Here is a 12,410-nt window from a genome sequence, read left to right on the forward strand (position 1 = left end):
TTTTGTAACCAAGATCAATAGCCAACTTTCTTCCTAATTTACTTGAAAACATGTCACCTGGCCTCAAGAGGTGGCAAAATCTTTTAATGGAAGGCAGACTATCCCTGGGGTCAGAGCCCTAAGCAGGATAGTGCCCTGTAGATATCCCACAGGGAGAGAAACATTAAACCAAAAGCTTGAAAACAACTGTAGATGAAAAGATAGACTTGAATCTGAGGAATCTAAGCTCAGGTAAGCCTTGTTTCTCGGTATTCCCCCCCTCCCTGACCCCTAGGCAGAACTACCCTTTGCAAATGCAGTGGGAGGTTAAAATAGTCGGTGACAGGGTCTTCCTGTTAACTAAGAATTCATAATACTTCACCACGTTTGGTTCCTAAGATGACCTTGGGGAAGTACCCCCCAGGACTTTCTAATCACCTCACTTGATTTCTTCTAATGTATACAACTGAATCTTTGGGGAGGGATATGGGGGTAAGTGGATTAAAACACAACCATGTTTGGACATTGTACATCTTCTTATGTAATTGATGAAGTTGTCATTATGAAAGTACTCAAATAGCTAAGCATGCAGGAGGGACACCTTCAGATTAACTGCTGAGTTGCCTTTGCATATGATAGTAACCCCCAGTTCAGCAAAGTGGCTCAGCCTAAGAGGAAAAGCCTGGAGGCAGAAAAGTATGCTCATCATGTTCTTTGTTCCCAGTTGAGTCTGAGTAGAAAAACCCTTCAAGCATGAATTCTTTGTTCAGCACCCTTTCCACAGTGAAATATCTCACGTCCCTATGCTAAAGAATTTACATGGAAGGCAAAAGAAGCAGGAGGCAAAAGAATTGTGGGCCCTGTGACTGAAGGTATGTGGCAGTGGCCAATCTGGACTTCCTTTCTGGCCTTAGAATAGCTGGCTGGTGGCATCTGGGGATATAGATAGCCCCACCAGAAATAACCGAGGCCTTGCATTTAGATGTTACTGAAATACAAGTAGATGCAATCTCTGAGGAGGGTAGTAAGAATGCAACAAGTGGGACTTCCCTGGCCGTCCAGTGGTTGAGACTCTGCGCTTCCACTACAAGGGGCTCGGGTCCGATCCTTGGTCGGGGAACTAAGATTGCGTGTGCCACTCGGCGTGGCCAAAGCAAAGAATCCAAGTTATCACAATCCTGTACACCACGTGGAAAATTTGGATAATGTAGTGTGGTATTGCAAGGGATAAAGAGTCCTCCTATTGTGAGTTTAACACCAGCTTTTCAGGGAATAGACAACTTCCATCTGAATCATTCTTACAAGCTGAATTTTATTTTTACTAAATTATCTATGTTAAAAAAAAAATCTGTGCCTGGTGTGGAATTTCACTCCATCAAGTGTTACAATGACTTTTTCATTTTCATTACAAGCAGGAGATTGAATGTAGGACACGTGTTAGGAAACATGGCAATAAATTAGAATATAATTTACAAAAGCAAAAAAAAACGTAACAGTGTACCACATTAATACTGAGTATAAAATATAAGCAACAACTAATCGCAATAATACAAAGGTAATTTCATTCTGTATTATTAAGGATACCTATGTGACATTCACTCAAATAATAAAATTGTTAATGAAATGGACTCTTTAAGGAGTCAGTTGGGTACGCTTACCTTGCCTTTTTTGGTGGGTCTTATGCCAGTGGCGGATACTGCTCTCAGCCACGGGGTACCAGTTTCCTTGGGGTTCCCTAAGTAGCCTATATATATTTTGGAGGGCCAGCCATGGTGGCTCAGCATCTGCCGACAATCCTATTGTTATCACTTAGGAATAGAGCATCACGTAGCCACGTGGTTGACGACAGAGTAGCAGCAGTACTGTCAAGTGCTGTGGAATATGACTTTTCCTCACTCACGTTTAAATTCAAGGCCAATTGAAAGTTTAGTCCTGTTACACATCCTGTGCTTGGTTCCTTCTAGAAAGGTAATCTGATGCTGTCCCCGGGAGTTCTCTGCCCCCTGGCCTTGGTGCTGTTGCACACCCCAGAGGGACACGTCTGCCCTCCTCTTCTAGCACCAGTTGGGGTGCTGCACGGGGCTCAGGGGTATGGCCCTCACCATGTTAGTTCCCGGGTGAGGGGAAAAGTAGCCTTTAGTCAGTAATGTAAGCAATCTGTTTGAAATAAAAACATAAGCTGATATTTACGTTGGAGAAAAGCATATCCCGATAGCAAACCTATGCCTAAAATGCCAGAGAAACCAACCATCTTTTTGTTCGCTTATTTTATTTCACCAGGGCACATTAGCACCAAGTTAAGTGCTCTTTGCAAGGGGCCAAAGGAAGTCAGTGCTGGGGTCGTGCTGCTTGTGGCTGCCTGCCCTTCACGGATGGCTGAGGTGGCACTTGGGCTGTCTTCCAAGGCAGCAGAGATTGGGGTCCTGGCCACTCTTGTCTACTGTCAATCGCTCTCTCTGGAAACTCAGGGACATGAGCTGTGGTGCTGAGAGAGAAAGCAGGCGAGGAGACTCCGATGAGGGCGACTGAGCACACAGAGCAACGAACGTCCCATGTTGACTGTCCACAGCAAACCTGACGTTTGGTTTTGAAGTCTGTGAGTCTCCCTTTCTGAAAAAACCTAATCGACCACTTTAGGTTATGGTGTATGTGATACACCTGACATGTTGTTTCAGAGCACAGTGATGGATTTAAGTCAAACATACTCTTTAACTGCAAGTAGTAGCTTTACAAAGTAGCCGTTTGGTTTGAGTTTGAGGTGTTGGTGTCGCAAGGTGCACTCATGTGTAGGACACAAAACACATTCATCAAGATCCTGCTGCAAGTGTTCAAGTACAAAATATTCATATAAGCAAGTACCCTCTTTTTCTTTTTAAAAATCTCACTGTCAAATCTCTTGATGAGTGTGATGTGGACTGGGAAAATGTGAGCTTAGTCAGTTTGATTTAGGTGGACTTGCTTCTAGAATTTGACTTGCCCAAGAAGTTGGGTTTCACATTTAATTGCCATTCAAAGTATCCATAAAAAATACAAAATACTTGGTTGAGTGACTATTAAAATGATGCTTTATGATCTCTAGTCTTCATGAGTTTTTCTTCTTTGGTTATTATCCCTTGCCTACTTTAAAACTCACAGAAATAGCACATCTATGTGCAAGCACACTCATCTACCCACACACTCAAAAGCGCTCGCACACACACACACTTGTTCTCATATAAATAAATGCCCTTCTGCCATATCAAAGAAGGGACATCTGGAACCCATCATAATTGTCAGCAAAAAGGTCTGCCTGGTTGTCATTGAGCCAGTCTGTCTTTTGCATGGTATCATCTCAGCAAGCTCAACATGCATATGCAACAATCCAATAGGGCAGAAGCCGTTCTGTGGCTGGAGAGGATGTAAACACAAGTGAGTTGGGGTGACTCAGATAAGAACTGAGGCATCCTGTGTGACGGCAGCAAAAGGCCTGGCACTTCAGTCTCTACCATACCCCAGGTCTGGCTTCTGCATGAAATTGAAATGTTTTTCTCTTAAAGTTTTAATGGAAATCTCAGCTTCACTTGCACAATGGCAAGTTAGCCACAGTCTTTTAGCAGTGAATTTATAGACTTGCACAGCTGCAGTAACTGATGCGCTGCTTTAAACTAAGTTCTTCATTGTTGTTCAGTTTAATATAGTTTATATATGGCTCACAGCAGTGTTCAGAACAGGGGGATTATTCCTAAGGAAATTAAGTGGAATGAAGAAAAATAATACAAACTTTCATTACTTTTGATTTATAATTGCTCCTTAAATTACAGTTCAAAGCCCGTTTTAGAATTTAAATCATGGTGCTGTTGTAGTGATAAAGTATAGTAAATATTTTTAAGCTATGACTTAAGATTTCTGAATCTTCTTTACTTCCATAGTTGACCAAGTCAAAACAGCTACATTTTAAACAGTTTTAAATACAAATGGATTCAGTGTCATTGCTAAGTCCATAATAAAAATTATCTTAATGGTCCAAGGAGGTAAACAGGCTATTGGATTTACTCGAAAGAACACAAACGTTCCACAGTAAACAAGTCTCCCTGTGTTGTTTGGATCTCTCCAATCTGGCATTCCCTCCTAATACCGTGTCCAGCACTTTGGATCAAAAAATCCCACTTCACAGAAGTTAAAATAATATTGAAATCCTGTCAGCTAGGGCTGACCAGTGGTTACGTTTTCCACAGGGTAATGCATTTGCAAGGACATCAATCCTCTTCCTCTGGGTGGCTCTCTGTGATGGATGCATTTCCACGATGAAATGACAAGGCGCTCTCTCTGGCTTTCCATGGGTCAGTGTCCTTGGCAGGTCTTACAACACATCTGTCTGAAGTATGCTCTACTGCAGAACTTGAACTTCAGCACCAGTGGGCAATAAGCCACTTTGTTCACATCTTTGCACTCTAATGAGTGAGGGCAGAAAAGGGAAAACAATTAGAAGCACATAAACAAGTACATAAACAATGAGCCTGGATGTTCAGCAAGGACCACCCCCCCACCCCTGCCCCATCCCGCCTCCTTGGGCCAGTGCACCTTGGCTTTCACATCCATATGGTTTTTGTTTTTGTTTTCAAGCATACCCTGTCTGATACACCCTACCAGAAATAGTCTTTTGATACATTTTAACACAAATTAAAAAAAAATGATTGCAAGGCTTTTCTCCCAGACTTTTATAAGTATGGTGTATGCCCACTGTGTCTTGAAAGAATTACCATTTGTTGGGATAAGTGATCACTTTAGACAGCTTGGAAACATGAGTCATTTTTCTTACAGCACTTTTATTGCTTCTTTCTCAAGGGTTATTTTATTCAGCAGTGCAAGGTTATCCAAAATCAAACATGAGTTGCATTGTTTGATACCAAAGTACACATGTCCCAGGAGAATCTCTGCATCTGTGGGGTGTGGGGATGGGCCTCGGTGAATGAAAAGGATTGCTGACAGTGGCCTAGATTCAGCAACTACACTAGACAAAGAGGAAAACTTTGAGGGGTTGGCCTCAAATGGCAGCAGTCTGTGGGTTATGGAAACATGTAGAAATGTCTTTTTTTAATTTGGAAGTGAGACATGGCCTTCTTTTTTCCTATGTGTGTTTTCTCCTCAGTGCTAGAATTGCCACAGTTGAAGTCTGCAGTTCTTGCAGCCAGAAGGTGAATAAATGATTCTTTCTCCACCTCCCGTTGAGGCTGGTTGCACAAGATGAGGCTGAGGGGCCAGTGCAGAAAAAGAGACACTGACCTTTGATTCTCAGAAACCCCCACCACCCCATACTACCTCACTACTGCTAATAGTGATATTCCTCTCCAGTCCTCTCTTCAATTTTATCTGGGGGTTTTAAAATACTTTGTAAATCTAGTAATTATGTTTGCCTCCCAGAATCAAAGTTCCACCCTCATTTTTCCAGGTGGTTATACTGAAGCATCCTGGGTAAACTGTTTAAGGTAATTAGAATCAGGCAGAACACTGGGAAATGTTCAGTGTAACAGTGTTGTTGTTGCTTCCTTGTTTATTTTTCCTGGCTTCAGAAATCCACTAAAGTTCTAAGAGATCATGTACATGGTACATGAGCCATATGGTAAACATGGAAAATTAAATGCAAAGAAATGGGAAAGTTTCCAGTTCTTATTATTAAAAAGTAAGGAAACAATTTTATTGATCTCACTTTCAAGGCTCTTTTGGTAAAAGACTGAAAATTTTAAACTGTAACCCTTACTCCTCTGAAAGCATAAGTTCTGCCACCATCGAACTCCCTTACTTGAGATTTGATTTACAAAGAGAATAACAGAAATTTGAATAGAAACTTTCTACACTAAGATTTTCAATAAATTTAAGTTTTGGCTGAAAGAAGGTAGGAGAGACATTAAAAATTTCTTTAAACTTTGTACTAAAAAAAAAGAAACTGGATGATATTTGGTGAATCAAGCTTGAATTTGAGGTGAAAATATCTCCATATATTTTATCTTATTTTATTTTTTCCATATATTTTATTTTATTTTAAAATTAATTAATTAATTAAAAAATCTTTTTGGCTGTATTGGGTCTTTGTTGCTGCACACGGGCTTTCTCTAGTTGCAGCGAGCAGGGGCTACTCTTTCATTGCGGTGTGCGGGCTTCTCATTGCAGTGGCTTCTCTTGTTGTGGAGCACGGGCTCTAGGTGCATGGGCTTCAGTAGTTGTGGCACACAGGCTCAGTAGTTGTGGCTCACGGGCTCTAGAGCTCAAGCTCAGTAGTTGTGGTGCCTGGGTTTAGTTGCTCCGTGGCATGTGGGATCTTCCCGGATCAGGGTTCAAACCCATGTCTGCTGCATTGGCAGGCAGATTCTTAACCACTGTGCCACCAGGGAAGTCCCCATATATTTTAATTTGGAAATCACCTGTTATTTTTTTCCCCTCTCTGTCATGACCAGTGAAAAGTAACCAAAAAAAGTTTAGACTAAGAATATTTTTGCGGGGAAAAAAAAGTTGTATCAGTGTTACCTAGAGGAATATATTGTCCAGATAATGCATTTATTAAAATGACGAGAGGGCTTCCCTGGTGGCGCAGTGGTTGAGGGTCCGCCTGCCGATGCAGGGGACACGGGTTCGTGCCCCGGTCTGGGAAGATCCCACATGCCGCGGAGCGGCTGGGCCCGTGAGCCATGGCTGCTGAGCCTGCGCGTCCGGAGCCTGTGCTCTGCAAGGGGAGAGGCCACAACAGTGAGAGGCCCGCCTACCGCAAAAAAAAAAAAAAAAAAAAAAAAAAAAAAAAAAAATGACGAGAAAAGCTAAGCATAAAGGATGAGGACAGCTGACACATATCACTCACCTTTAATTTCAAATCACCGTCCTAATGGGGCAGCCCTCCAGCGGAGACTACCACTGTCATGCTCTATTAACAGGGCTTGGTGGGACTGCTTAAAGTACCAAATAAACTTTGGCTTTGGTCTATTTTGCTAAAATATAAAAATGCTTTAGTTGATAAATGGATAGAGGATGACTGCTTGTTTTAATAGTACAAGGAAATAAAATTAGAAGCCAGACTGCTGGGTTTAAGCCCAGCTTTACCATTTACTAACTTTATGACTCTGAACAAATTGCTTAACTTCTCTGTGCCGAAGAGGTTAAGCATCCTTATCTGTGAATAGGGAAGATGAGTGTTCCCACTCCCGCATGTAGCATGTGTATCCTATGATATCACCTAGCTCAGTGCATAGAATGGTCATTGGCTCTCAGTAAGTGTAATATACTGAATTACTATGATCATTATCACTATTAGTTATTATTACTACCTGATGAGGGTAAGTTGTGCTCTGAATTTCTCAACAAGGATGCAGTATTTAGATTACTACTGAGAAAATGCTGTCCTATAGACACAAGTCAGTTTGAAGACAAAACAAAGAAGAATATTTCCTGAGGTACAACTTTATTGCGAGATTCATTACTCCATTTTTGGAAGAGTTTCTGAACCAGGAAAATTCTGAGATCAGCAAAATACAAGAAAATTCACAGATTTTTCTTTTGGATTTAGCCTTTAGAATCTGACTAAATAGTAGATAATAAATAATGAATAAAATAAAATATTCATAAATTATTTCTTCCTCCAACCACCCCCTCCATCCACCCATTCAGGCTATTAAATACTCAGGGATTCAGCTCCTTAGGTAGGTGCTGGAAATGAGAAGCCTCTTTTGCATGCAGAGGCCCCAGCACAGCCCTTCAGCCAGGAGCAGTGTCCAGTCTAGGGGCCAGCTGGAGGCCAGCTGCCAGGGTGTCCCCCTCTGAACTTCCCAATACGTCTTTTAAGTTTGTTCTCAGCTAACTTGATTCCAAGTAACTTGAATGAAAGCAGGAATTCATTTGGGCCCTAGGAGCAGGATCAAGCTTAGGGAGGTAGGGACTGCTTATGTGTGTCCCAGGACCTGAGAGCACCAGTGGTGAGGGGTGGCAGATCTGGGGGTGAATTCTGGCACTACCTCCTCCCAGCATTTGTTTGTCCTTGGCCAAAGTGACTTCACCTCTCTAAATCTCAGTTTCCTCATCTGTGAAATGAAGCCCATAGGATGTTATGAGGCTTGTATGAGGTAACACCTACAGCACGTGTGTGGCCCTGGCACAGAGTGAGCACTCAGTTTATCAGCTCTTGTTACTGTTACCAATAACACATCTGAGAACAACCATCCTGTATTATCTCTCCGGGATCCCTGTCAAAATATATATAGCCTCTTTGTGGGCACACATAAGCAAATTAATGAAAAGATTTTAACAGAGAGCAGGTAAATTATGATGAGGTAGGGAGAGATCTGAAGGAAGATCCAGGGTTGAGGACTGCCAAGAAGATAATGGGCCTTGATGAGATATTAAATGGTGACTCTTGGGCTATAGAAGGACACAGCCTTGATGGAGTGTAGGGGGCTCCCATGAAGGAGGGGCCCTGAGGAAGGTCCCATTCCTACTTCTTGGTTTTGCTGTCTAGGGACTGCCTAGACTGGAAGAGTCAGTCTTCAGAGTGATGAAAACCTACTCACCAATGACTGGTCTTACATTCTTCCAGTCTTTTAACTCCATGAGAGATTAATCTAGTAATGATAACATTAAAAATAATTTATCAATGCTTCCTATGTGCCAGGCATTGCCTTAGGCAGTTTTACATATATATATATATATATATATTTAATCATTTTAAGTATATAACATGTCAGCTTTACACAGATGGCAAAACTGAAGCTCAAAAAGGTTATGTACGAAACTCACTATGGGTCACACAGCTAGCTGATCTAAGAAGTGGGACTAGAACTCAGGTCTGTCTGACTCCAAAACCACTCTATTTTGGCAGCATTCTTGGCATCTTAATGTAGAAAGGTTCCTGCCTGTCAATACTTCTTAGTCTTGGCCGATACCCCTGGTACTTCAATCTCTGGGGACACCCTCACCAGGAGGTTTGCTCTGCCACCTTAGAGAAGGGGTAAGTTTGTTTTGAAAGGGGGGTTCTAGGTCATGGGCATTCAGAAGAGCCTGAATACATTTCTTCAACTATCCCTTTCTCCCTAGATTTTGTAAAATTACATGAGTGAAAGGTAATTTTAACACACCAAGAAGTTTTAAAGCCCCAACATTACAGAAAGCTGAGTGTAATCTTAAAAATATCAGTACAAGCTTTAAATTATATTGGTGCATTCAGCCCATGTGTCACTGTTTTAGTTAGCTAGAGAGGACTGACCTGATAAGCCCTTGGACTGACTCACTGACATTTTGCTGATGTACGTAGTTGTAAGGCCTTAATTATAAAACTTACCATTGATTAGTCTGTCTGCCTCATCCCCAAAGCCCATTTAAAATATTAAATAGCCTTTTCATTCCTACCCTTCAGCCAATACACAATACAGGTTACATTTGTGATAAAACCATTCTGGAAAAGTTGTGCATAAATTAAATCACATTTTCCCATTGAAATCAAAACAATAACAGACATGTTTTGATTGAATTTCTGAATGATCCTCAGTTGGTATTGATTTCTAGCTGATATCTAAAATATCTAAAAATTGGTTTCTCTGTACCCAAGTAATACATAATCTGCACATAAACAATTATACTAGGAGAGCTATTGAAAGGAATCCTTTAGTTTAGGTAGAATTTTTTGTAATAATATAATCACCTTGTAATTGATCTATTTTGAAGGTTCGATCTTTACTATCATGTTTTCTTCACACAGATACACTTGTATCTACTGCTTTTTAAGTAGCAGAATCTGAGCCAGCAGTGTCAAAGGTTTTAAGATGCAGGAGCCCTATTTTCTCTTCTACTAGCTTCATGTACCAGTTAAGTACTCTCTAAGGAGGAGAATGACAAGACACTCTTTCTACCTTTTTTCTTCAGAGTCTATCAGAAGGGTGAGAGGTCCTTACTGTGTGGTTTCTAGGAAATATTTTGTGGACCTAACTAGTCTCTCCTTTTTTTACATCTCCTCTCACCTCCCTGCCTGAAAATAAAGTTTCACTTTATCCAAGGCTAGAGATTTCTGGTGGGAATGACAATTTATGGACTATTCCTAAATTTTCTCAGAGAGACTTAGGGATGTATCAAGGGCTGAGAGTCAGCTCGTAGGCCATACGATGTGAACTAGACCCATGATTAGAATCTTAAGCAACTTTCCAGGTATGCTGGAGTGGGTCTCACTGGTAATCTGGGTTCTGGTAGAGTAGAATGATAAAATTAGAAAACCTGTTTCATAGGCAACACATGAGTCTACTTATAATTGAAGTGCCAGTGAGTTTTTCCCCAGGTGCTTTACATTAATATTTCAAAACTGACCTAAAAGACATGATTTCAAAATACTCACACTGAACGTAGGCTTATGAATTTAGAATGCAATTGGATTGGGATTCATTGTGACTTTGATGGCTTGACTTAATCCATGGAGTATAAGAGCAACTGTAGTTATTTCTGTAAATAAACTGCATCCATTTCAGAAAATGTTGCCAAGCCTGCCTAAATCATATCAATGGAGGAGTTGGGATACACAGGGACATAGCCTTCCATGACCAAGTTGGACCATTCAGCATCTTTCTTTGGAGAATGCATGTTCTCTGTGCCTGTAAGTTCTTTCTGAAATTCAGATGGAGAGCACAGTAAGCAGAGTTATGACTCTCACCTAAGGGTCTATCCTTTGGATTACAAAAGTACAACCATCTGTACCTCTGTCCAACTGCCCATGGAGACGCAGAGCCTAGTGAGAAGTGAACTGGTGGCAAAGGCTGTGCATGTGCATGTGTGGTGCAGGAATTGGGGGCAGGGGTTGTGAACTCAGCATGCTTTTCCTGATGAAACTGTACCTGAGTCCTTGATATTTTACATATTCAAACTGGAAAGGGATGAAATAACACGTTTTGCTTGGGAACCTGACAGTATTCATTGCAGTGGGAACAGTCCACTGACTTTTTACCCTTGAAGCAAGGTGATATCAACTATGGAACTTTTTTCTGACTCCATCCTACCATGGACTAAGCCATTTCTTTCTCTCTTTGCTTTCTTGGTTTCTTCTTACCCAGTCTTATTCTCTGGATGCCACCCACAGTCAACTTGAGGTGCTTTGATCCCAATACAAATCCAGGGTTCCCTCCAAACCAGACAGCTGGGAACGTAACCCTGAATGCTAAGGTAGATTATGACCATTTTAAAAACTGGCAACAAAAATGTCTGGTCTTCCTCACCTCCTTGAAATCAAAGTTCAAATGACCTTCACCATTCATTCCTTTCACTGATTTTAATACATCAGAAGCCACCTTAAAACCCATATTCAGTAGCTGTTTTGTTCCATGGATCTCAGGAGGTTTCTGAAGCTGCTTAGGCTCTCTCAAAATCATGTACTTGAGGGAGACTGAGACCCGCCAAAGCCACCGTTAGACAACCTGGTCTGGTAAACCAATGTATACTAACCACACCTTTCCTGCTCATCTTTCCACACCATGAATCATTATTTGGCAGCAATAAATACTAGACGACAGAGTGCCCTGTGCTATTGAGAAGCTGAAAAGACTCACCAAACTACAAGGGAACCTGAAACTGAATAAAGATGAATAAAATGGCATTTGGGATAGAAATTCATGTGAGCTTGAGTACGTTAGTCTCAGCTGCCAGATGTACTTTAAAAAATTACTGAGTAGTATTTCAAATGCAATGATACCCAGTGTGTCTACAATTCACTCTTAGCAGCAATGTAGTGTTACCCTCATCAGTGGCAGTCTGTTAAGATCAAGCCTATAATGCCTTCACTCTTAGCCGAAGGCTTTCAGGAATGAAAAGCTAAAGTAGATGTTAAACATGGCAAATTATATCTTCCTTCTTCCTCCTCCTAGTTCCCTCTCAATATTTACTTTTAATTTCTTGATTCTCCACTTCTGATTTTCTTTCTCTTACTATCCTTTGTTGCCTTAACCTTCCATTTATTCAATCTCTCTCTATTGTTTATTTTTATTTTTTAAAATGTTATTCAAATTCCACTATTTTATTATGGCTTTCGGGGACTAATGTGCTTAATTTCCATATAGATGCCTAAATTCCTCACCATGATTAATAGTATCCAGTTCCCTAAATCTGAAACTTGGGAGTCATACTGAACATTTCCACATCATATTCTCATCCCTATGTCCAATTGTTCATCAGGATCTTTTTATTCTCCTTTCCATTTTATTCATTTTTTCCAATTCATTACCCTCTTTTTTTTTTTTTTTTTTTTTGCGGTATATGGGCCTCTCACTGTTGTGGCCTCTCCCGTTGCGGAGCACAGGCTCCGGACGCTCAGGCTCAGCGGCCATGGCTCACGGGCCCAGCCACTCCGCGGCATGTAGGATCTTCCCAGACCGGGGCATGAACCCGTGTCCCCTGCATCGGCAGGTGGACTCTCAACCACTGCGCCACCAGGGAAGCCCCAT

The 12,410-nt window shown here is 41.3% G+C and overlaps 1 protein-coding gene across 8 annotated transcripts in view; it reads right to left on the bottom strand.

Moving 5' to 3' along the window:
- Positions 1 to 1,322: 1,322 nt before the first annotated feature.
- Positions 1,323 to 12,410, bottom strand: part of ADAMTS6 (ADAM metallopeptidase with thrombospondin type 1 motif 6) — a 270,592-nt gene continuing 259,504 nt past the window's right edge. For all 8 annotated transcript variants that reach the window (XM_081233911.1, XM_081233913.1, XM_081233914.1 and 5 more), the window contains one exon: positions 1,323 to 4,409. In XM_081233911.1, coding sequence (XP_081090037.1) covers positions 4,300 to 4,409 — 110 coding nt within the window. In that variant the 3' untranslated portion in view covers positions 1,323 to 4,299. The remainder of the gene's footprint in view (positions 4,410 to 12,410) is intronic.

This window comes from Mesoplodon bidens, assembly GCF_964165515.1.
Source record: "Mesoplodon bidens genome assembly, chromosome: 4".
NCBI classification, from domain to species: domain Eukaryota; kingdom Metazoa; phylum Chordata; class Mammalia; order Artiodactyla; family Ziphiidae; genus Mesoplodon; species Mesoplodon bidens.